The 27,094-nt window shown below is 37.5% G+C and overlaps 1 protein-coding gene across 2 annotated transcripts in view; it reads right to left on the bottom strand.

Annotated features, from left to right (window-relative positions):
• The window catches only part of ATP8A2 (ATPase phospholipid transporting 8A2), a 763,449-nt gene that overhangs the window by 317,027 nt on the left and 419,328 nt on the right, over positions 1-27,094 (bottom strand). For both annotated transcript variants that reach the window (XM_049778216.1, XM_049778217.1), the window contains exon 26: positions 3,919-4,102. In XM_049778216.1, coding sequence (XP_049634173.1) covers positions 3,919-4,102 — 184 coding nt within the window. The remainder of the gene's footprint in view (positions 1-3,918; positions 4,103-27,094) is intronic.

Raw genomic sequence — 27,094 nt, 5'->3', positions numbered from 1 at the left:
CATAATCTGGTTCTTTTTCTGTGTCCTATTTCACTAAGTTCCCAAAAGTATTATGAACAGCCTTGTTCTTTCAAACCTGTGTTATCCCTTGAACATCTCTTTCTGTCTCTGCCTCTCTTTCTGTGGGATCATATTCAAAGTGCCACAGGCTGACCTGTGGCTCTGCACTACTCAGGCATCAAACCTGCAGGTTCAGGAAACTTTATGAAGTGCTGGAAAACAAACCTAGGTCAGCTACATGCAAAGCAAGAGCCATATTTGCCCTGGACCACATTTCTTTCTCTTTTTTCACTCAGGAGAAAACATGCTTTCCCTTGAGGACTTTCTTATAAATTTTATTTAATAAAAAAAACTTATTTCACTAATAAGAAAAAGCCAAAAGAAGAAGCTAAAAGTTGGTAAAGCTATTGAGTTGTATTATAGTGTTAGTGTGTTCTTTTAAAAAAAATTCTTTAAATTTTGCTTAAGTCATAGTTTCTGTGCATTCAGTTAGCCCTATTGACTTCCCTTTTATTGACTTAAATTAAAATGTTCCTATGACATATATTATACATTTTAATTAGTGTATTACAGAGTTACAAAGTTATTCATTATTTTCAGGCATACAATATTCCAACATCACCTCTTCACCAGTGTCCACTTCCTCCAACAAAGTTTACTAAAATATTCTTATCAAGATCATGTTGGTTTCCAAGATTTTCTTTTAGTTAGTACAAGTAAATACCTCTTAAAAAATATTATCACACTGCACTTGCCATCAAAGAACCACTATCTCTCTACAGCAGTCCCCCAGCTGTTGTTCATTCCCCTGTCCTCCTCCTTCTCTTTCCTTTGTTAATTTCAGGTTTGCTTTCAGAATCCAGGCGATTGACTTAGTTTGGCTCGAACTAAAACATTAATTGCCTGCTAAGTCACAGGGTAGACCATGAGTTCAAATCCTGCCATCCTCCTGGGAAAGATCTCTAAACAGAATTAAGACAGGCTTTAAAAACATTCTGTACTGTAACCCCCCCAGCACACACACGTACATACATACATACATATGTACATACAACTTCAGATCACCTTTGACATTAAAAAACTGATCCCAAAGGCTCTAAAATTACAATATTATTAGTACTAAAGATGGAAAATTAATTCCTATGACCTCACAGATCAACAAGCTTCTCCACAAGAAGAGAGTTAGACTTATCCTTCATTCCTGTACTCTGAAAGCCAAATGATGACTGAAAAATGGAAGAAGTTGGGCACCTGGAAAAGTAAAATTTCCCATAAAGACTTATTAAAGACACCAAAGGTGTATTAGAGAATCATAAAGTTACTAGCATAACACTATAAAATAAAGTTTTTATTTGACCTGGAACCATCCCACCCCACCATGTAAAAGTTCAATGGACACAGAGGACATCTGCTGGAATCATAGAGAAAGCCTCCCCTTTAGTGCTACAAGGATTTGTTTTCAGGAAGTGCAAGGGGTGGGAGGAGAAGCATCCTAAATCAAAATGCTCTTTTCATGAGGTCATTCCAAACACATAAAAAGGGTAGTAGGAACCATTATTTCTCACAAACAGAAACTTGAGGCTGGAAGGCCAGATTGCATAGGCTCCTCTTACATGCTATTCATGGGCAAGGCAGAAAAGCCGGGGCCTTCACTGGAGAAAAGATATAGGTTGGCAGTAAGATGTAGAAGTAGCACTCTGATTGCCTCACCATTTTTCCAGAGTAAAGTCTATGAATTAATCTGAAAGAGTACTTTCTCATACGTAAAACAAATCAACCGTGCACTAAAAATACATTGATCACAGCGTTCACTGCAACCAAAGACATTCATAATTTCACAGGAGGCAAAGGATATATGGCTTTTCCCACTTACTAATTAAGCAAGAGGAGGAAAGTAAGGGTGTAGAGGGTGTTGAGGAGGAGGAGAAAAGAGGATGTGACTTAATTGCTAACTCAATGAACAAGACAAGAGAAACTCCAGTCTACAGACACAGGTGGCCACTTAGCAGGGCCATTGGCTGAGGTGACTAGGACACTTGGAGAAGCAAGAAGCCCCAAACAGAGATATAAAGCCCCACTCCCCTTTCCATGATCCTTTGATGCTTTTAATTTAAAATGAGTATTACTCCAGGTTCGACATATCATTAGTATGCAGTTTCAATAAAGCAGACCATGGAATTGCCCTTCCCTAGACATTTTCAAGAAAAAGGCAGGCAAATATTTGCCTGGAACTCCTAGGAAACCTCTAAATATCCCTTTGAGCCCGATGATGCTATAACTCAAATATTTAATAATGTTGGGGTGTATTACATCTACAGTTGCTGACAGGCTACAGGAAGCCTGTGTCCCATGAGCCTTGGCCAGTCGACTCAGGAAAGCAAAGCAGCAGGTGTGTGGGGCCATTCTCCTAAGTCATGTGCTGGTCTGGAGTCCCAAAGCCCTGAAATCTCATACTTGAGCCTGGCCCCCTCAAGTGAAGAAACCCCTATTTTCCCATCTGTAAAACCAGAATTTCTTCTACTATCTACTTGAGCAATTGTCTTGAAAACTGATTTGAAATCCAGTAAGGAATGAGATAGATTTCCGAGCACTTTTCAGTCTTGAGGACCTTGTAATTCCTATCTGCTCTTTTGGAATCATGAACTGGGAGAGTTTGTTCGATGTGATGTAATGCAGAGTTTTCCCCCACTCTTACCACCATCTTACTCTAGGGAGATGAAGCCTCAGCATAGCAGAAAATCAGCCTGCTACTCTGGAGTCTCAGCATGAAGAGAGTAAAAGCTATTATTTCCTGTGTTTGTTTATATGATTAAGTTTAGCAAATCCCCCCACCCCAAGAATAAATATTAGAGAAGCACGAGGGAGTGCTAGCCAGCCAGCTAGTAAGCAGACATATAATCAAAAATTGTTGCAATCTGGGGATAGGAGGAAATTACTAGAGTCCATTGTGATCTGTCTTTTTTCTGGATGAACAAGAGTCAAGTGATCTAGAGTGAACCCTAGGATTTGGAAGGTTGGCTATTCTTTATTTGGGAATCAGAAATAGTCTCTCCTTTCTTTCATCTTCAGATCTGACTCTATAGGTTACAAATAAACCAGGAGCTCCATACATGCAAGATTTTGATCCAGAGAAAAATGGACTGAACTTAACTGAACTGAAGAAGGGCATTTGCTCCTGACCACAGGATAATTAATCCCAAGCATATATTATGCTTTTGACAATTCATCATAGAGCATTGGTTTTAAGCAGCACAATGGTCATTTCTATGAGCTCCAAATCAGCCCTTTTTCCTGACCTTAAACACTGACAGGAGACTGTTCAAGCCTCTGAAAGTGGTGACATATATATGAGCACTGCGGAGAATCAAATGTGACAAGCAGTTCCTCTTAATGGAACATGGCATTCGGGAAAGTACATGCTGTCATGTGGGAGCTGAAGATAAGATATTCCTATTATTAGGGATCTATTTAAGGATCTATCATTCAGGGTTAAAAAATATTTGCTGGGGCCGGGCGGTGGCGCTAAAGGTAAGGTGCCTGACTTGCCTGCGCTAGCCTTGGACGGACCGCGGTTCGATTCCCCCGGTGTCCCATATGGTCCCCCAAGCCAGGAGCAACTTCTGAGCACATAGCCAGGAGTAACCCCTGAGCATTACCGGGTGTGGCCCAAAAACCAAAAAAAAAAAAATATTTGCTTAGCTGACAGAAAGCTCGTCCACCACGTAACTGGCCCCAAAACCCTGCAGAACAGGAATTTCAAAACTACCCAAGATGAGAACTATAGATAAATCAAATATACTGGTGCCTTGATCTAGACAGCAACCTCAAAAGGCTGAGTTTAAGGCAGAATTCTTTGATTTAGCAGCAGCCAGTTCTTCACATTGATCTCACTTCTCCATCAACAGACACACCTCTGACCTGTGCAATGGCATAATCCGAGTTGTTGGTCGCTTGCATGCCCTCGTTCCCGCTGATTCCCACACCCACATGGGCCGTCTGGATCATCCCAACGTCATTGGCACCATCCCCAATGGCGAGAGTGATGGCTTTTACCCTCTTCTTAACCACATCCACTATCTCAGACTTCTGCAGAGGAGATACTCTGTAAGAGAAGAAATGAAAATTTTTGTCTGTGTGGGTATTGCTGGAGGAAACAGCTGTAGTCTACATTTAGCTGCATTAGGAGGGGCAGTTCCTGGATAATTTCCAAACTCGATTCATAAGTTTTCTTCTCAAGAGTAAAGAAGCTCAGAAAACAGTAGCTTGTGGCTTTCAAGTATGTGCCAACCTCACAGATGAAATACATAATTCAAGACTAATTCAAAACACAGTCCATTTGTAATCATTCTGCTCAATGGAAGCCACACACGTAAATGCAGCATTCAACTTTGCTCTCTGAAATGACAAAGGAAGTTAAATGAGCTACAAGGCGTCTTAGGCAACAGTTTCCCAGTAAATTGGAAAACTAGCCTAGACTCTTTATTTAATTTGCTATACATCATGAATGACTTGGGCTGGGCAAGGAAAGTTTTCTATAAAATCTGTTTTGATAGAAAGAAAAGAATGTGGGCAGTGTCTTAGAAAGTCAGAAAGTGGACTAGAACAAGAGGAAAGAAAAAAAGAAAACCCCTCCATTTACAACCTTGAGACAGAGACAATGTTTGAAGGGTAGCCAAAGTATTATGATTTAGGAAGGAATGCTTCAGGGGAAGAAGCTAAACTGTGCATAAGACAGCATCAAAAAAAGAGTATGCAGTCTTGATCTGAAGAAAGTTGTTTGCAAAGGGTCAAGTAAAGATGGATATTTTTCATAAGCTCTCAATTTATCCGGGTCCCAGAATCTGGGAGAAAGACCCAACAAAAATCTTTGAGATGAGCTGAATTTTCCGAGGTGCGGCCATTCTAGGGTTGAAAAATCTTAGATATTCTTGAAATGGGAGCAGGCCATGTCCTCTTTATATTCAACCTCCTAATACTGGAAAAAAAAAAAACAGCAGCCCCTTCTCACAGCTGCCATCTTGCTAGCAGAAAAAGACCCAGCTTTACTACAAAAAATACTCTAGAGTATGTTCATAGTGACTGATCTAGGCTGACAATTTTGGGGCCTTCTTGAAATGGGGATGGGCAAATTTCTCTTTCTGCCTGAAGTCACAGAAGCCCACAGTCAGAGCTGACACCCTCCTAAAGAAACAACCCAGATTTTACAACTGTTCCAGTCACCAAATTGTTCTAGATCTATAGATCCTGGACCATGTGGCCACAAGTGGCAGCGACACCTCAATATTTAATAGTAGGGTCCATCTATAGGATCACAGCAAATCTGATGAACAAGTTGTACAGAAAACTACCAAGCTCAGTCAACCAAAACATAAACCAGAAAGAAAGCTCAACTAACACCAATCACAACTCAGTAAATTCTCAGGCAATGACTTTAATAACACCATTGAGAAATAAAAATTATCACAAAATGATCCTTATTGATTTACATTTTGATAATACCATTTGCTTTTGTGTTGTATTTTCTTTTATGGTTTTCCAGATAATCATCATAAATTACTTTGTACCTGCCAAGGGGGCAGGCTTGATGATGGGTGGGAAACTGGGAGCAATGATAGAGGGAATTTTACACTGATAGTGGGATTGGTGTTGGAACATTGTATGCCAGAAACAACTCTATTAGGAACAACTTTGTAAACCATGGGTTTAAATAAAGCAATTAAAAAAAATATCTGGGATGTTAAAACTCGGCAGCATTAATTATATTTGCTCAGTGTCTAAGACCAGACAATAGAGGTTGATACAATGCCTAGTGTTTTTTCTTTAAATTCTGAACTAGTAAATTAATACACTTGACTTGAAAAATTGAGAGGTAAAATCTTAAAGTCCTTTAAACACAGTTCTTTGTGTTTCCCCAGAGTTATGGACAGCTTCTACGCACAGCTTCACCTGTATACTCATCAAGGAGTCTATAGACTGATCAAAAATGAGTGCTTCTCAATTGGCCTCCTACCAACAAAAATGTCTGCTTCTAGTAGAAAAACTAAATCAGACCTGCCTCTTTTAGTGTAACCAGTATGTAAAAAGAAATGCATTCAAGGAGACAGAAAATTGAGTTTCCTTGACTTGTATCTACTCTTTACATTATTTGTAAAATTGGCAAGTTGGGAAATTAAAATCATAAGGGTTGATCTAATCACTTCACTACGATTTGGGATGATGAAAAATTATTGGCTCTGAAGATGTTTGCAACTACTTAACATTATTATTATCTTGGTCTTGATAAGCTTATTTAAAAGTACTAATTCTTTCCTCTGGATTAAACTAGAAAATATTCCTCAAATATTAACGAGGCTGAATTGTAAAGACAACAATCACTTCCTTCCTCTATAGGCCAGTTTCTGCAGTCAAACAGTCCTATATCTTTTAACTCTATTACACAGGCAGGTATTGGCCAAAATAGCTCCCACATTTGCTCTTCTAGATGGCTCAGAAGAGAAAACTAGACTTAACACTCATGTAGCCTTAAATGGACTTAAATGGTAACCTTAGTGTTGTTATTTATCACTGAACTAACACACAGGGATGTAAACTATGTATCATTCCAATTTGAAGCAACTGATCAGGATGGAACAGCCCTCTGTGCCAAGGAATGCTTCTGGTATTCCTTTCTCATTAAATATTGTGCCAGTCACAGTTAACAGTTTTAGTTTGCTGTAAAATATGGTTCTTGTTATATTTATTTTACTCCTAAGAAATATATATCAAATGTAATATGAAGAACATTACCTTATAAATGTAATATGAAGAACATAGTTCAATATTCAAAGTTAAGTAATGAAGTACACCATTTTTCTGTGCCCCAGAAATTACTTTAATGTAGAAAAAATTCAATTGGTCTCTGTGTTTTAATAAATAAAATGTGGATAAGAACCAATAACCTTGTTGAGATAGTGGTAAGGTACCTATGTGAAACCTTATTTATTCTAATAACGTGTAAAGATATTGGTATCTCCTATCCCACTTGCAAAACTTCAGTTTTTGGGGTGGGTGGTGATTTGGCCATTTCACAGAAGGACATGGAATCTAACTAAGGTTGCTAAATTGTGTGTTTAGATAGCATAGGACGCTACAGTGGGAAGTGAACATTTTTAAAGGAAATAAAAGAAATATCTCTCAGGCAGGACAAAATATTCAGCCCAATGTATAAACATCAAATCACCCTGCATTTTACTTCATGAAACTGCTTTCTTAAAGTTCAAATTTCCTGGATATTTTGATAAAAAAAATCAAACACCCTGTGAAAACTCAGTATGGATTATGAAATAAAAATGACAGTGTTCTTGGTTTTTCCAAGGCTGAGAATCTGAGCAGAGCTCCAGGCATGTATCATCCCCTACCACTGTGAAAGATTATAATTATTTAAGAGAAAAGAATTAACTTTGTACAAAAGAAAAAAAAAAGAAGTAACTTTGTTTTACTACATATTTCTGCATTTTTCTATAAAACTAAGAAGAAATGAAAAAGGAAAAGGACCAGGGGCAAGGGGTTTTAGATGCATTGGTGGGGAAAAATAACAATAGAACTAAATACCATAATATCATAAATACCATAAATAATATAATACACCATATCAACAAAAAATAAAAATCATATGATCATATCAATAGATGCAGAAAAAGCATTCAATAAGGTTCAACACCTATACTTAATAAAAACTCTTATCAAGATGGGAATAGAAGGAACAATTCTCAATATAGTCAAGGCCATCTACCACAAGCCAATGGCAAATATTATTCTCAATGGAGATAAACTAAAAGCCTTTCCTCTAAAATCTGGTACAAGACAAGGCTGCCCACTTTCACCACTCCTATTCAACATAGTGCTGGAATTTCTTGCCATAGTGATTAGGCAAGATAAAGATATCAGCACATCCAGATAGAAAAGGAAGAAATCAAGCTCTCACTATTTGCAGATGACATGCTACTATATTTAGAAAACCCTAAAGACTTACCAAAAAGCTTCTAGCACCAATGGATTCATGTAGCAAAGTTGCAGGTTACAAAATTAACAGGCAAAAATCAATGGCCTTCTTATACACCAATAATGATAGAAAATAAACTAACATTTAAAAAACTCCGCTCTAATTAGTGCCACACAAACTCAAATATCTTGGAGTCAACTTACCTAAATATGTGAAAGAGCTATACAAAGAAAATTACAAAACCCTTTTTCAAGAAATAAAATAGGGCACAAGGAAATGGAGATACATACCATGCTTATGGACTGGGAGAATTAGCATCATAATAATGGCAATACTCCCCAAACCTTTGTACAGATTTATTGCAATCTCTCTAAGCATACCCATGAAATTCTTCAAAAAAGTGGATCAAACACTCCTGAAATTCATTTGAAACAATAAATACATACAAGTACTACAGCAATCCTTGGGAAAATGAATATGGTAGGCATCAGTTCCCCAAATTTAAATTGTATTACAAAGCTATAGTCATTAAAACAACATAGTATTGGAATAAAGACAGATCCTCAGATCAGTGGAATAGACTTGAGTATGCAGAGAATGTTCCCAGACATACAATAACTTAATCTTTGATAAAGGGGCAAGAAATCCAAAATGGAGCAAGGAAAGCCTCTTTAACAATTGGTGTTTGGGCAACTGGTCAGCAACTTGCAAAAAAGTGAACTTGAACCTCCATCTAACACAGTACTTCTCAATTATTTTCTGTCATGCCCCCAAGGAAGAAGAAAACATTTTTCGAGCCCCCCTGAATGACTGTAAATAATATTTTGAATTAAAAAATCTTTAATCTGCAAAACAAAAATATATAAAATAATTTGAGCTGATTTTTTAATCAGAGGTGATGTCTGGACTAATGGCTACAATGAGCACATTTTGCAATGCATAGCTTTTCGAAGAGGGCTTTGAAGCAGGACACAGCAACTCTCAGCTCCAGAGACATACAGAGACATAAACATGGGGCTTAACTTGTTATGACAGTGTTTGCTGACCTCAAACCCGTCCCCCCCTTTACGGAGCCTCACTATTTGAGCCTCACTATTTGAGAAGCACTGATCTAACACGATGCACAAAGGTTAAATTCAAATGGATTAAAGACCTTCATATCAGACCCAATATTATAAGGTATACAGAACAACACATAGGTAAAACACTCCAAAAAGGCATCTTCAAGGAGGAAACAGCACTCTCCAAACAAGTGCAAGCAGAGATAAAGAGATGGGACTATACTAAGCTGAGAAGCTTCTGCACCTCACAGAAAATAGTGCCTAGGATATAAAAGACACCCATAGAAGGAGAGATATATCACTCAATACCCATCAGACAAGAAACATTAATATTAATATTAATATTAAGGAGCATTAATATATTAAGATATACAAGGTAGTGACAGAACTTAACAAGAAAAATCTAATCCCATCAAAAATGAAGTGAATAAATGTACAGACACTTCCTCAAAGAAAAAACATAAATAGCCAAAAGGCACGTGAAAAATGCTCCACATCACTAATTATCAGGGAGATGTAAATCAAAATAACAATGAGGTACCAACTCATGCCACAGAGACTGGCACACATCACAAGAAATAAGAATAATCAGTGCCAGTGGGTATGTGGAGGTAAAGAAACTCTCATTCACTGCTGCTGGGAATGCTATCTAGTACTATCTTTATGGAAAACAATATGGAGATTCCTCCAAAAACTGGAAATTGAGCTCCCATATGATCCAGCTATACCACTCCTAGTGATATAGCATAGGAACAAAAAAATACAATTCTAAAATCCCTTCCTCACATCTATATTCATTGCAGCACTATTTACAATAGCCAGACTCTGGAAACAACCAAGATGCCCTTCAACAAATGAATGGCTAAAGAAACTATAGTACATATACAGAATGGAATATTATCCAGCCGTCAGGAGAGATGAAGTCATGAAATTTTCCTATACATGGATGGACAAAGAATATATTATGCTGACTGAAATAAGTCAGAGGGAGAGAGATACAGAATAGTTTCACTTATCTATGGGTTTTAAGAAAAATAAAAGACAATATTGTAATAATGCCCAGAGACAATAGAGATGAGAGATGGAAGGACCGGCTAAGGATAGGAAGCTCACTACAAAGAGTGGTGAGCTCAGTTAGAGAAATAACTAATTGACTGCTGTGGTGACAATGTTAGTGGGTGAGAAAAGTAGAATGCCTATCTCGAGTACAGGCAGGGTGGGGTTGAGGGTTTGGGATATTGGTGATCGGAATGTTGCACTGGTGAAAGGGGTTTTCTCTTCATGACAAATCCCAACTACACTTAAGTTTTGTAATTAAGATGCTTTAATAAAGATAATATTAAGAAAGAGAACTAAATACCAAATCTAAATAAGACAATAGAATCAACACACCTAAACTTTTTTTTTAAATTTTTATTGTGGCCAAAGTGAATTACAAATCTTTCAAAGTAATATTTAAGGTACATAGTGACCATGAATGAAGGGCATTCCCACCACCAGTATTGTCCTCCATCGACCCCTGTTCCTGGCATGCATCCCATATATCCCTCCTTTCCCCTCCAGAATGCTAGTGTGACCGGTCCCCATTTGTACAGCTTGCTGTTGGTTGGATATCGATTCTGTTGTCATTGAATTTTGGTTTGGTACTTAAATCTGATAATTTTTTATTTTCACTAAATGTTCATATGACTATCTGGTCCTGGTACCATCCATTTTTCCCTTCAATTTATGTAGCTGAATAAGATGATTCAAGTTATGTGGTTCTGTTGGAGATAAAAAGGAAAAGAAAAAGAAAAAAAAGACAAAAACTTGGAGGAGCCTGACCAGTTGTTAAAAATTTCAACTTAGTACAGAAAGGGAAAAAAATAAATCTAAACTTTAATCTAAACTTTGATGGGACTGTTATACTGGCAGGCCAGGGGGCAAAGGATGGTGGTATAGTAATCATTCTAGTAATCATTGGTGGAGGGAGGTTGACACTGGTGTAGGAATGACCCTATCTCACTGTATATCTGAAATTCAACTATGAAGGACTCTATAGATCACAATTTCAATAAAATAAAATAAAATAAAATAAATAAGTGAAAATATTTTATTTTAATTTGTGGACATTATTGTTTTCAATGTCTGCTAAGTTTTTAGGACATAAATACTTATGTGCCTTAGACATAAACTTTAGACCTGAACTACTTATTATTTCAAAACTGTTCCACTTTCCTTCTGACTTTGAGGATTTTCAAAGAAATTACTAAGACAAAAGGGTACTGTGAATCTGGGGACTATGGGAACTGCTACATGAATCACTTTTTCCATGATTATATTAATCATTATTCAAAGTACAATTATTCACCCACCAAAGGGGAATATCACCCCATTTTCATTTTCACATCACTTAATTCACCACTCCTTGGGCCTCATGACAAGGAAATAGACACAAAGGCAGTGCTGGACTGGCCTGAGGTTCCACTCCTTGGGTTTCTTTAGGTCACTTAGGTCACTCAGCAAGTGGACCTTTTTATAAGGTAACCTGGCATGAAGGGAGAATGCAGGGGATTGGGGCAGCCTGAGAAACAGAATGCTCAGCCATACTATCGGGGTGGGGCAGTTGTTGTGTAATAGGAAAGAAAGTTGTTCAACAAATCCAAAGTGCTCTTTGAGTTTAAATTTGCTGTTAGGTGGTTAGAAATGAACTAATATAAGTCAAGTATCAAGTTAAACATACTTGCTATATTTGCTACAATAAAAATTGGGTCTCACATGAGTTAAGTTCTAATTCTTATGGCCTATAAGGTCCAAATGAAAGTCTAACAGCTGTATTCACCGCCTCCCAACATAGAAAACCTAATTGAGGTTTTAAAATGAAGTAATACTCCTGTTTAGAAGCATGAAACTCTCATCAGGATTTATAATGCCCTAATCTGGAATGTCTTGAGAAGACCTCATTGTAGCACATATCCAAGAGCTAAAGTAGAGTTTTAGTATATACCAGTTATCAGAGTACAAATCAACTCTCTTTTACTCTTAAGTTATAACTTTGAATCATATGCCACATATAAAAAATATTCCTCCTTGTAAAAACATTCAGCATGTAAAATAAAAATTCCATACACAGGCACTGAGACTCATCTATAAAATATTTTTGTACACCATATGTAAAAATATAAAATCAGGAGCTGGAACTATGGTGCAGCAGTAGGGCATTTGCCTTGTACACGGCTGACCCAGGACTGGCTGTGGTTTGACCCCCCTACATCCCATATGCCCCCCCCAGCCAGGAGCGATTTCTGAGTGTATAGCCAGGAGTAACCCCTGAGTGTCATCAGGTATGCTCCCCCAAATAAAACTTCTGTCCACTGGAGTGTTATTTTATCCATTTTTTCAACTATCATATCATAGAATCTTATAAAATAAATAACTTTGTCTTTGTCTTTTGAGACTTAAAAAATCCAGTATTCTGGACAATTTCATTTGGAGTTATATGTGTTTCTGAAAGTCAAAAGTGAAATTCCTATAATTATTTCAAGTATAACGTATAAGTAAATCCTGGGAACTGTTTTTAGAGTATCTTCTCTACAAAATCCCTGCTATTAGTCTTAAGCTTCTAAATTCTGAGCATGCAATATTATCTGAGTAACCTTAAACAAATCACTTATTTTCCCAGAGCTCAGTTACCTATTTTTAAGAAAGGGATTGAACTTTAATGATTGATAAGTATGCTGAACTCATTGTGTATTGGGAACAAGGAATTCCACCTGAGGAAACTTCAAAGAGTTGCAATATTTATAATTAACCATACTTACTAAGTATTTTCCCTTATTAAAATCCAAAGTTCTTATTCCATAGAAATAGTGCTTAAATCTACAAAGGAAATCTGAAGACCAATGGCCTAAAACACTTAAGTTTATGTTTGTGTATTATCTGATTCACCACAGAGATTATTAAAAAAAACTGATTGGTGCCAGAGAAACAATACTGATGAGGTATTTCCTTACACATACCTGGTCCAGCTTCAAGCTCTGTCACCCTGTATAGTCCCCTACACCTGCCAAGAGTGATTCCTGAGCTCAGAACCAAGAGTAAGTTGAGCATCACTGGTTTTGGTCCAAAACAAAACAGTAAAGCAAAGTTAAATAAAAATAAAACATGTTATAATTTAGCAAATCTAGAAAGAGATCCCAAAATGTGTCTCTCCATAAGTGGCCAAGTGACACCAGTGCTGCTTTTATATGAACTGCATTGAACAAACAGTAAAGTTATCATGGAGTACGCTCTAAAAAGCCGACTGTCTCGGGGAGGGGGACAACCCATGAGAAAATAGGTTTAAAAACATGGCATCAGACATCTCCAGGGATAGTTTGGAGTCAGGTACTGGCTGCCTCTCCCTACACCTCTGTACTTCCAGGAGTCCCAGCAGCTGAGCCCAGTACTTAGAATTGACTGCCATGTCAGTACAAGTAACCAACACCATGGACTCGTCTAGCTCTTGAAAGAGAGGCAGGCACAACTAGCAGTAAAATCTCATGGATATATCGGTCTAACAGTTAATCAAATGGTGCAACATGGGAGTGGGGTGGGTGGACTAAGTCCCCTACCCTGCTGAAGCCCTGCTAGCTACAAACACTCCCGTACAACTGTAGCTATACCAATGGCCCAATTTCACCACATTTCTCCTAATCTCTACAGAGAATTGTAGCACTGGCACTCAGATTAGACCACTAAAGCAGAAACATAAAACCACAAATTTCAGAACAAAGTATAAACAATAAGCTCCTTAACCTTAGATCTGGTGATGCTCTTTTTTGGAAATCTGCCACAAAAATAAAATTAAACCATTAGGACTACATTAAACTAAACAGTATTTTCACATAAAATAAACAATGAAGAAAATTAAATTACAGAACAGGAGAAGCTTTTGCAAACTGTATCTGTTAAGAGTTGATATTCAAACATTTTAAATAATGGTTTAAACCTGATAGAGAAAAAAGTAATCTGATTTAAAGAATGAGCATATGATGTGAATAGGCATTTTTCCAAAGAAGACATTTATTTATATAAATTAAAAGATGCTCAAAATTACTAATCATATGGAGGATGAAATTCAAACTACAATCAGAGTTCATTTCACACCTTTGAAAATACTTATCATCAAGAAGGCCAAAGACAGATTTTGGTAAAAATATGATGAAACAGAAGTAACTAGATGCAGTTCAAAGGAAAATAAATAGGTCCTGTTTAATCACACTGAAAAACAGTATGGAAGTTCCTCAAAAATATAAAAATCTATTATATAATTCAGCACTTCCAATTTTGGGCATATACTAAAATATTTCCAAGATACATACACATGTTCATGTTAAAAGTAGCATATTCACAACTCCTAAGATATGACAATTGCCCCTTAATGGAATAGTATTTCAAAGAGATGTGGGCAATTTACACAGTATAATATTCATCCAGGACAAAGATATTCTTCTATTATGGAAACACGAATGGGCCTTAGGTGATGTTAGGTTAAGTGAGTTAAGTCACGTTGAAAATATGAGTTGTGTTGTATTACTTATATGTGGAATCTAAAGAAGTTAAATTTATGAAAAGTAAAACAGAATAAAATGGTGGTTACCAGTAAATTAAGGAGGACATAAAGGTATAAACTTGTAGCAAATATTAAATAAGCCATAGTGATATGAGGCAGAGTGAAAAATGAATATCAATAGCATAGTGCATAACAATGCTTAATGTTACATTACACAACAGGATCACATCATGGTCCATAAAATTCTTGAGAGCATCATTTCATACCCTGACTTTATACCATATTAAGTGTCATATATGGTCAATAAAAAGAAAAAATGAACAGTAATAAAGACTTTTATAAATTTCCACCTCAAAGTAAATGACATAAATAGCAAGAAAAATAAAAAGAGAAAAGACAGTAAGTGCTACTCAGGATGTGGTGAAAAGGGATACCCTGTTTACAATCAGTGAGATTATACACAGGTATAGCTACCATGGAAAATAGCATAATGGCTCCTTTAAAAACTGAAAGCATCAATTTTTAAATAATATCTTTATTTAAACACCGTGTTTACAAACATTATTGTAGTTGGGTTTCAGTCATAAATAAAGAACATCCCCCTTCACCAGTGAAACATTCCCATCACCAATGGCCCATCTCCACCCCCCTATCCACCCTAACTGTATCTGAGACAGGTGAAAACATCAATTCTTTTTTGGGGGGGTGGCCCAACCTGGTGACACTCAGGGGTTACTCCTGGAAGGTGCTCAGAAATCACTCCTGGCTTTGGGTACCATATGGGATGCCTGGGGATAGAATTGTGGTCTGTGCTAGGCTAGCACACACAAGGAGGATGCCTTACAGCTTGTGCCACCACTCTGGCCCCAGCATCAATTCTTTTTTTTTGGGGGGGGGCCACACCCAGCAGTGCTCAGGGGTTACTCCTGACTGTCTGCTCAGAAATAGCTCCTGGCAGGCATGGGGGGACCATATGGGACACCGGGATTCGAACCAACCACCTTTGGTCCTGGATCGGCTGCTTGCAAGGCAAACACCGCTGTGTTATCTCTCCAGGCCCAGCATCAATTCTTGTTCCAGTAATTCCACCTCTGAGTATACAAGGAAGCAAAATACATGAACTTACAAAGATATCCAGACATTTTTCTTTATGATATATGTTATAATAGGCAAGAGAAGGAAGCAAATATATGCCCATACAACTACATTATATGTAGGTATTATACATTTATATTACATACATGTATCTGCACAAAATGAAATTGGTAAGTTATAAAACAGAGGTATCTTTCCACTTGTGATTACCTGGATAAACCTTGAGGGCATGTTTAGTGAAGCCATGTTTCCCCAACGGTATTGGACGCTACTTGTGGCTCTGAGGTTGGGGTGGGGATGTCTCTTCTGGTCATGCTCAGGGAACCAGGAAGTTAGCTGGCCTACTATGTGAAAAGCTAACTCTCTTGAACTAGCTTTTCAATTCAATCTAACTTTAAGAATTTTGATACAGAACAGAATGGTGTTACTACTGGTAGACTGAGGGAAGGCAAAATGAGAAAAATAAAGTGGGTTAATGTGTAGAAACCCTCTGCTATTAAACAAAAGAAAAACATATGGGCCAGAGAGCTATAGTAAAGAACTTGCCTTACATGATGCCAATCCCAATTGGATCCCTGACACCATATATCATCACCTAAAAACTGTCAACAATGATCCCTGAGTACTCAGTCAGGATTATCCCCTGAGCACCACTAGGATTGGTTAAAAACCCAACCATTTTCTGGTCTCCCAAAAGTCACAGGTATATTGTGTTTTAAAGCATCTATAGTTAATAATACTGCAGTGCATATTTGCTTTTTTCTTTTTCTTTTTTCTCTTTTGGGCCACACCTGGTGAAGCTCAGGGGTTACTCCTGGCTATGCACTCAAAAATCGCTCCTGGCTTGGGGGACCATATAGGACACTGGGGCATAGAACCACAGTTAGTGAGTGCAAGGCAAACTCCCTGCTGCTTGCACCACCACTCCAGCCCCACATATTTGCTTTTTGCAATAGGGTCCACCACCAGTGGTGCTACAGGGCCACGCTTAAGGACAGTCACCCTAAAGAAGGGATAGAAGGGTGGTGCCTGGGCTCTGCAATGTTCTAGAGGTGCCAACTGGAAGAGTTCAGGTTATCATTTGGTGCCAGAATAAAACTTCACACACACACACACACACACACACACACACACACACACACACACCAGGAATGAATTGGAAGAGCTATCTTTCTAGCTACTCTCCTGCATATTTGAATGTAATTTAAGAATAGATATAAGTATTCACATCATAATAAAAAGTAATTGTGTAAAGATATGCATAGATGTACGGATGAATTCTAACTACCAAACTATGGGGTAACCATTTCATGAGAAGTACAAATAGCAAATATATTATGTAATACAACTGAAAACTATATAATGCACATGTCAATCTCTATAAAATAATAGACAGGGACTAGAGGATATTCAGAGGAAGACTGCTTAGGGTGATTGTTTTACAGACACCTAACATGGGTTTCAATCACTGACACCCCATATGGTCTCCAGAGCTTTGCCAGGAATGATCCCTGAGTGCATGACAGTAGTATGCCCTGAGAACATCTGGATATAATTTAAAAAATTTTTCGAGTCCAGAGAGCTCAGCAGTAGGGCATTTGCCTTGCATGTGGCTAACCTAGAACAAATTATGGTTTGATTCCCCAGTGTCCCATATGAACCCCCAAGCCAGGAGCAATTTCTGAGCGCATAGCCAGGAGTAACCCCTGAACATGACTGGGTGTGACCTAACAACCAAAAAACCCACCAAAACTCAATAAATGAAGGCAAACAGGCAGACTGGAAGTGGAGGCCTCTTTGAGTTAAAAGAGCCATTTCCACCTCAGGCTAGTGTGCCCTGATAAAAGCATTTCCTTTCCACTTCACTAAGTAGCTGTGCATTTCACCTCTGGTCAATGAGCCTCGCTATGACATATAAAAAACACCCCCACATAGCAAAGGTCACAATAAGAAAACAATGCAGAACCCCACCAAATTTAGTAAATAAAATGGGAGTTCTGAGCTCAACTAGTATCAACCATCTATAAAGCCTACTTTGATAAAAAAATTTTAGAGAGGAAATGTTGAGTATGTTCAAAGACCTCAAAGAAACCATGCAATTAACAGTTAATCTTACTCAATAGTTTATGAAAGTATTATTATTTATTATTATTTTTATTTTGGGGGCACTCCTGGCAGCTCTCAGGATTAATTCAGTCTCTGAGCTCAGAAATTTCTCCTGGAAGGCTTGGGGGACCATATAGGATGCTGGGAATCAAACCCGGTCCCTCCTGTGTTGGCCGCATACAAGGCAATCGCCCAACCGCTGTGCTATCTCTCTGGCCCCCATGAAATAAAGAACTGAGAAAAACTTCAAACAGAAATGAGAGGACAAAAAAGGTTGGTATGCAAAATGAAATACTCACTGGAAGGGTTCACCAACAGAAAAATAGCTTCTGAGGACAGAATCAGTGAGATAGAAGATGAGCTGCCTGACAGCTAAAGACAACAACAGAAGATAGAAAACAGTCTGAAAAATATGAAAAACTCGGAACTGAGCTGGAACTCTGAAGCCCAGCATATCTCTCTGGACTGTTTTCTCTGCTGCAGCTTGGGCCTAAGATTTAATCCTGTGTGTGGCTTCATGTGTGGATGGCTCACCTTGGAGGTGAGTTGACCCGACCAGAAATGAGGAGGCAGCTAAACTGTGCTGGATAGCTGAAGCCCAGCATATCTCTCTGAAATGTCTTCTCTGCTGCGTGCTCAGGCCTAAGATTTAATCCTCTGTGTGGCTTCATCTGCGGATGGCTCACATTCCTTGGAGGTGAGTTGACCCGCCAGGAAAGGGTGGAGTGAGAGGAGCGCAGCCGACCATGTAGCTTTGCTACACAGCTGCGCACATCGTTTAGCCAATAAATACTACCACAACACCTAAAAAAAAAGTCACAATACAAGTATGACAGTGGGGAAACAATGCAGGAAAGCACCAGGCATAAAGAATGAAGACTGCAACTCTGATGACCCGAAAATGGCCAACCACCTAGTTAGTCTCTTAGATAAGGAGTTTAGAGAGGAAATATGGAGGATGTTCACAGAACTCAAATAAATAAATAAATAAAAGCATAGATCGAATTGAACAGAACACTAATAAGAAACAAGAAAATATTAAGAGAAAAATCAGAAAACTCCAAGCTGAAATAACAGGTCAAATAACAGGTCAGAAAAACTCAATAGACAAATTGAAAAACTCAATGGATAAGCTTTCCATCAGGGTAACAGCAGCTGAGGATAGAATTGGTGTGCTGAAGATGTGATGCATAACAACTCCATACAGCAGAAGAGATTGGAAAAAAGTCTTAAAGCAAAATATCAGACAATGGAAAAATTACTCAAAGAATGTGAACACATGAAAATAGAAGTCTTTGATAAGATCAACAACAACAAAAAAAAACCTTAAGCATCATTGGAGCCCCAGAAACCCAGGAAGAAATTCTCAAAGAAGAATCAATGGTCAAGAACATCATTAGAGAAACTACCACAGCTAAAGAATACATGTGACCAAATCCTACATGCCTGAAGAGTACCAACTAAAAGTTACTCCAGAAAAAAAACACCACAAAACACATCTTAGTCACAATGATGAATCCCAAAGACAGAGACAGAATTCTGAAAGCAGCAAGATCAAAAAGGGAAACAACATTCAAGGGAGCATCCTTGAGATATACAACAGACCTGTCACCAGAAAAACTCAAGGCCAGAAGGCAGTGGTGGGATATAGTGACAAAACTCAATGAAATAAATGCATCACCTAGAATACTGCACCCAGCAAAACTCACTTTCAGGATTGAAGGAAGAATAAATGACTTCACAGATAAACAATACCTCAGAAACTTTACAGACTCAAAACCAGCCTTAAAAGAAAAACTAAAATATCTACTTTAAGACAAGACTGACCAACGAACACACCAAACTTTGACACAAAGAAGACACTAAATCCCATGACAATTCTTTCTCTCAATGTCAATGGACTAAATGTACCCATTAAGAGACACAGAGTGGCTAAATGAATCAAAAAACTCAATCCAACCTTCTGCTGCCTACAAGAAATAAACCTCAATAGTCAGAACAAACATAGACTCAAAATCAAAGGCTGGAGGAAAATCATCCAAGCAAACACCACCCATCAAAAAGCAGGGGTGGCCATAATAATATAAAATGATGCAAACTTTATACTCAAAAAAGTTGTAAGAAACAAGGATGGACATTTTGTATTAATCAAGGGATATGTATAGCAGAAAGAAATCACTCCCCTAAACATATATACACCGAAAGAGAGGCCAGCAAAATATTTAATACAATTACTGACAAATCTGAAAAAGAATATCAATGACAAAACAGTAATTGTGGGAGACCTCAACATGGCTTTGTCAACACTTGATAGGTCAACCAGACTAAAACCCAACAAGAATATACTAGAACTGAAAAGAGAAATGGAAGAAAGAGGCCTAGTAAATATATAAAGGACACTCCACCAGAAATGTGGATAAACATTCTTCTCTAATGTACATGGGACATTCTCCAGGATAGATTACATGCTGGCACTTAAAACATACCTCCATAATATCAAGAGGTTAGAAATTTTGAAGGCTACCTTCACTGACCACAAAGCTCTGAAATTATATATGAATTCCAAAGGTACACAGAAGAAAAATTAATACCTGAAAGTTAAACAGCCCAATACTGATAATCAGATAAAATAAAAGAGGAAATAAAAACTTTCCTGGAAACGAATGATAAAGACACAAACTATCAGAACCTATGGGACACAGCAAAAGCGGTCCTGAGAGGAAAATTTATAGCTTTTCAAGCACACATAGGAAAGAAGAGGCATACCTGAATAGCTTAATGACGCAGCTCAGACCATTTGAAAGTGCTCAACAAAAGAAACCACAAATAGGGAGACAGAAGGAAATAACAAAGCTGAGAACAGAAATCAATAAAGTGGAAAACCAAAAACAATCCGAAAGATCAATGAAAGAAGTTGGTTCTTCGAAAAAATAAACATGATTGATAGACCATTGGCAAAATATAACAAAGAATGAGAGAGAGAGAAACTTGATAACTCCTTTTAGAAATGAAAAAATGGAGATCACGATCGGTATTTAAGGGATTCAAAGGGTAATCAGAAACTACTTAGAGAAAATCTAGGCCACTGAAAATGAGAAATGGATAAATTCTTGGACTCATAACCATCCACGGTTGAATAAAGAGAATGTAGCATAGCTAAACACCCTCATCACTATTGAAAAATTAAAACATTAATCAAATGGATGCCCAAAAACGAAAACCAAGGCCCAGATGGATTCACTAATAAATTTTTTCAAACCTTTCAAGAGGCACTACTACCAATCCTGGCAAGACTCTTCCAAGAAATTGAAAAAACAGGAACACTTCCAAATAGTTTTTATTAAGCCAACATAACCTTGATCCCCAAACCAGACAGAGATGCTACCAAAAAAGAAAATTACAGACCAATATCCTTAATGAACACAGATGCAAATATCCTCAACAAAATCCTGGCAAATAGGATTCAATGCCTCATCAAGAAGATCATTCATTATGATCAAGTAGGAATGCAAGGATGGTTTAACATCCGTAAATCTATCAACAAAATACACAACATCAACAACAAGGAAAATAAAAATCACATGATCTTATAAATAGATGCAGAGAAAGCATTTGATAAGGTCCAACACCCATTCTTGATCAAAACTCTCAGCAAGATGGAAATGAAAGGAACCTTTCTCAATATAGTTAAGGCCATCTACCACAAGCCAGTGGCAAATATTGTCCTCAATGGACAAAAATTAAAATCCTTCCCTCTAAATTCTGGCACAAGACAAGGCTGTCTTCTCTTACCACTCATATACAACATAGCACTGGAAGAACTTGCTATAACGATTAGGCAAGAAAAAGATATCAAGGAAATCCAGATAGGAAAGGAAGAAGTCAATCTCTCACTGTTTGCAGATGACATGATCCTCTACTTAGAAAACCCTAAAGACTCTACCAAAAAGCTTCTAGGAACAATAGACTCATATAGCAAGGTGGCAGGCTACAAAATTAACACACAAAAAACAATGGCCTTTCTGTATACAAATAATAATAGGAAAGAAATGGACATTAAGAAAACAATCCCATTCACAATAGAGCCACACAAAATCAAATATCTTGTAATCAACTTGACTAAAGATGTGAAAAACCTATACAAAGAAAACTGTAAAACTCTGCTCCAAGAAATAAGAGAGGACACACAGAAATGAAAACATATACCCTGCTCATGGATTGCAGTATTGACAACATTAAAATGGCAATAATCCCCAAAGAATTGTACAGATTTAATGTGATTCCTCTAAAGATACCCATGACTTTCTTCAAAGAAGTGGATGAAACACTTCTGAAATTCATTTGGAACAATAAACACATTTGAATAGCTAAAGCGATCATTGGGAAAAAGCATATGGGAAGTATTGCTTTCCCCAACTTTAAACTGTTTTACAAAGCAATAGTTATCAAAACAGCATGGCATTGGAATAAAGACACACCCTCAGATCAGTGGAATAGGCTTGACTACTCAGAGAATGTTCCCCAGACAGAGAATCACCTAATTTTTGATAAAGGAGCAAGAAACTTTAAATAGAGCAAAGAAATCCTCTTCAACAAGTGGTGTTGGCAATACTGTCTAGCCACTTGCGAAAAATTGAACCTAGACCCCCAGCTAACATGTACGAAGGTAAAATTCAAATGGATCAAAGACCTCGATATTAGACCTGATATCATAAGGTATACAGAACAACACGTAGGTAAAACTCTCCAGGACATTGAGACTAAAGGTATCTTTAAGGAAAAAACGGCACTCTCCAAACAAGTAAAAGATGAGATTAACAGATGAGAATATATTAAGCTGAGCAGCTTCTGCACCTTAAAGGAAATAGTCCTCGGATACAAGAGACACCTACTGAGTGGGAAAAACTATTCACCCAAAACCCATCAGATAAGGGGATAATATCTAAAATATACAAGGTATTGACAGAATTTTACAAGAAAAAAACATCTAATCCTATCAAAAAATGAGGAGAAGAAATGAACAGACACGTTGACAAAGAAGAAATACAAATGGCCAAAAGGCACATGAAAAAATGCTCCTCATCACTAATCATCAGTGAGATGCAAATAAAAACAATGGTGAGGTACCACCTCATACCACAGAGATTGGCACATATCACAAAGAATGAGAACAAGCAGTATTGGGTGGGATGTGGAGAGAAAGGAACTCTTATCCACTGCTGGTGGGAATGCCGTCTAGTCCAACATTTATGGAAAGCAATATGGAGATTTCTCCAAAAACTGAAAAGTGAGCTCCCATACCATCCAGCTATACCACTTCCAGGAATATACCCTATGAACATAAAAATACTGTACACAAATCCCTTCCTTACAGCTATATTCATTGCAGAGCTATTTTCAATAGCCAGACTCTGGAAACAGCCAAGAAGCCCTTCAATAGTTGAATGGCTAAAGAAACAGTGGTACATATACAAAATGGAATATTATGTAGCCATCAGGAGAGATGAAGTCATGAAATTTTCCTATACATGGATGTACATGGAATCTATTATGCTGAGTGAAATAAGTCAGAGAGAGAGAAAGATGGAGAATGGTCTCACTCATCTATGGATTTTTAGATAAATAAAAATCATTCTTGCAATAATAATTTTCAGAGACAAAAGAGAGGAGGGCTTGAAGTTCCAGTTCACCTCATGAAGCTCACCACAAAGAGTGATGAGTTTAGTTAGAGAAATAACTACATTGAGAACTATCCTATCAATGAGAATGTATGAGGGAAATAGAAAGCCTGTCTAGAGTTCAGGCAGGGTGGGTTGTAGAGGAGGGAAATTTTGGACAATGGTGTTGGGAATGTTGCCCTAATGATGGGGGATGTTCTTTACATGACTGAAACGCAGCCACAATTATGTTTTTAATCAAGGTGTTTAAATAAAATATTATTAAAAATTAAAAAAATTTAAAAACTCAATACAAATAAACAAATGAGGGGCCAGAGAGATAGCACAGTGTAAGGCATTTGCCTTGCAAGCAGCTGATTCAAACAGAAGGTGTTTCGATTCCCGGCATCCCATACCATATGGTCCTCCAAGATTGCCTGGAGTGACTTCTGAGCACAAACCCAGAAGTAATCCCTGCATGTTGCCAGGTGTGACCCAAAAGCAAAAACAAAAACAAAAGAAATGAACAAATTCAACTAGAACTTTGGGATAAATTCAACAGAAACAACATAAGAATGATTGAGGTCTCAGAGAGCCAGGAATAAAAGCCCTATGAAAAATCAACAGTCAAAGATAAGTTCTCAGAATTGGAGTGCACACCCATATCCTGCATGCTTGAAGAATAACAGCTAAAAGAGACCCAAATAAAAGAATCCAAAGGCTTTTATCCAAATCACAATGATAAAACATACATAGAGGTATAATACTGAAAGAAGCAAGGTCTAATAAAGGAAAATTATAAAGGAGCATTCTTAAGATTTACAGCAGATTTAATTCAAATGACCTTTCAGGTCCAAAGGCTCTGGTGCAATAAAGTGAAAAATCACAATGAAGTGAATGCCTTGCCAAGAATATTTCACCCAGACAGATCTCATTTAGGTTTCAAGGAAGTATATACAGCTTTTTGGATAAACAATAGCTGAAAAACACCTTACATACTCAAGACCAACTTTAAAAGAAGAATTGTGGGTGCAATTTAAGGCAAGACAACACACCAAACTTACACAAAAACATGAGACAAAATTCATCAGAATAATTTCTCTTAACTTCAAAAGGCTAATGCACCAATTAAGAGACACAAAGTGGCAAAAAGAATCAGAAAATTCAATCCAACCTTTGGTGCCTGCAAGAAACACGTATAAATAGTCATAGAAAACAGAGACTCAGTCAAAGGTTGAAAGACAATTCTTCAAGCAAGCAACTCCTTTAAGAATGTTGAGGTAGCCATATAAAATTAGACAATATAGACATCAGGATTTAAAAAATTATAAGGAGGGTTCAATTCTTAATAATTAAGGGATATGAACATCAGGAAGAAATTACACTCTTAAACATATACAACTTGTGCCAATCCTGTTGGTTGTCAAGAGTCTACTTCTGTTCATCTTGTGCCTTTCGGACCAAAAATGTTTCCCTAGTTGAAGATCAGGAAGGAACTGGGTGAGATTAATAATTCAAGAGATCTTTATTCCTTTTAACCAAGTTTGTAGCACCAAAAGAGGAAGGGATTTGAATATCTGAAGGGGTCCAGGATATAGCTTGGGGACAATTGAGGCTCTGGAAAAGAAGCTTAGCATAAATAATAGGGCTTAGGAATGTCCTATAGAAAAAAAAAAGTGGCTATAGATTTTATCTTCTTTAACCAGAACTCTGTGAGGGAGGATGGACAGCTCAAGGTCAAGCCCAGTTATGAATCATGGGAGAATGGTGCCCCTCTTTTGTTATTCCCATCTCTGGTCAGGTGGTTCAGGAATAGTATCACAGAGAGTATCTAATACACACCTAATGAGCAACCAGCAAAAAACTTCAAACCTTAAGAAAGAAACATTCTTAAGACACAAATTTTAAGAAAATACAGTAGTAATTGGAGACATCAACATTCCTCTGTCACCTCTTGATAGATTTACAGGTTTAAAACTCCATGAGGAGATAATGGCTTTAAGTGAAGAAAATGAAAGAATTGCTTAGTGTACACACACACACACACACACACACACACACACACATACACACACAGGAGGATAGAAATTTTATCAACTATCTTTTCAGATCATGATGCCTGGAAATAGAAGTAAATTTCAAGCAGAAACAGAGACAGAGATATAACTTTAAGACCTGGGAATTAAATAGCTCACACCTGAATTTCTAGTAGTCAAAAAGAAAATTAAAATATTCCTCGAAACAAAGGAGAATTAAGATATGAATTATCAAAATTTGTGGGGCACAGCAAAAGCCATGCTAAGAGGAAACAGCTTTCAAGCATCTATGAGGAAGAAGAAATTGAGAAAAGCTGAATAGCTTTTGAAAAGCACTACATTTTTTTTGTTTGGGGACTACACCCAGCGATGTTCAGTGCTTACGCCTAGTTCTGTATTCAAGAATCATTCCTGGCAGGCTCAGAGAAAAATATAAATTGCAGGATTGAACCCAGGGTGACTGCATACAAGGCAAGTGCCCAATCCAGTCTGCTATCTCTCTGGCCCTCAAATTACTATGTATATAACTTTCCTACAAAATAATTTATCAACACCTAAAACCATTACCTTCCTGTTGCTTATGAAGTTCATTGAACTGACTTTCCCTATTAATAAATATAACATGAACTAAAGGGAATTTTCTTTGCATTTGAAGGAGTGTCTGAAGATCTCAACATTGTTCACATACACACCACACAGAGCATGATTGTGGTTCTCCCATCTCTAATTGTACCTTAAAAAGCAATCCTCCTAGTTTCTTAATCAAAATAGAATACAATGCAATAAACTGATATATAATAATATTAGAGGGTTTATTCAGGGCTTAAGTATGAAAAATTTGTAAGGGACCTTTTATCCCTGAAGTCACTGTTCATGTCCCTAAAACTTCAATTGAAATTATCAAAATTTCCTCAACTAAAATATTAAAGGGAAGAAACCTAACAACCGACTAGTGGACAAAGTAATGTACATGTGTATATGACACATGTGTCATGTGAACTACATGACAGGTAACCACCTCCTCTGTACCGTGTGTTGATCCACTGAGGAAGTGGAGATCAGGCATCCTATGATTGTGAGTACCGGGGAAACTTGACACTCTGTATTAACTGAACAAAAAACCTTTTAATCTGACCCTACTCCATGGCCTATTAAATACTATGCGCAGCTGAGGCTCTCACAGCAGTTCTCAGAAAAAGGGAGGGCTTCCCTTGTGCCCAGGATCAGTTTACTCTGCAAATGAGAAAGGGCTTGCTTTGAAATTGGTATATCCTGCTCGTGGCTTCAGAATTTATGCATCTGTTCTTGTGTCCATGATAATTTATCACATGTCCAGGAAACACAAAAATAAATGTTGGACTCAGATGGAAGTTCAGTTTCTGAAATTCCTACAGATGAAGTTGAGTGCATTAGAACTCAAGTAACCTCATGTTATGTGAAAGCTTAGCCATGGATTGTAAATTATACATGAATTTATATGTGCTAAAATCAACTGGTTAGACTCTATTTCTTCCTGCATCAACGGAAAAGAATGGAGTTGTCTAGGAAGACTGGGACTTAAATAAGAGCTATTAGAACCTTCTAGTCTCAGGCTAAAACAGGAATTAGAATAACATATTTAAATA

The sequence above is a fragment of the Suncus etruscus genome, chromosome 8 (genome assembly GCF_024139225.1).
Source record: "Suncus etruscus isolate mSunEtr1 chromosome 8, mSunEtr1.pri.cur, whole genome shotgun sequence".
NCBI lineage: Eukaryota > Metazoa > Chordata > Mammalia > Eulipotyphla > Soricidae > Suncus > Suncus etruscus.
The sequence above is the reverse complement of the archived record's forward strand: the minus strand, read 5'-3'. Positions and strand labels throughout refer to the sequence as shown.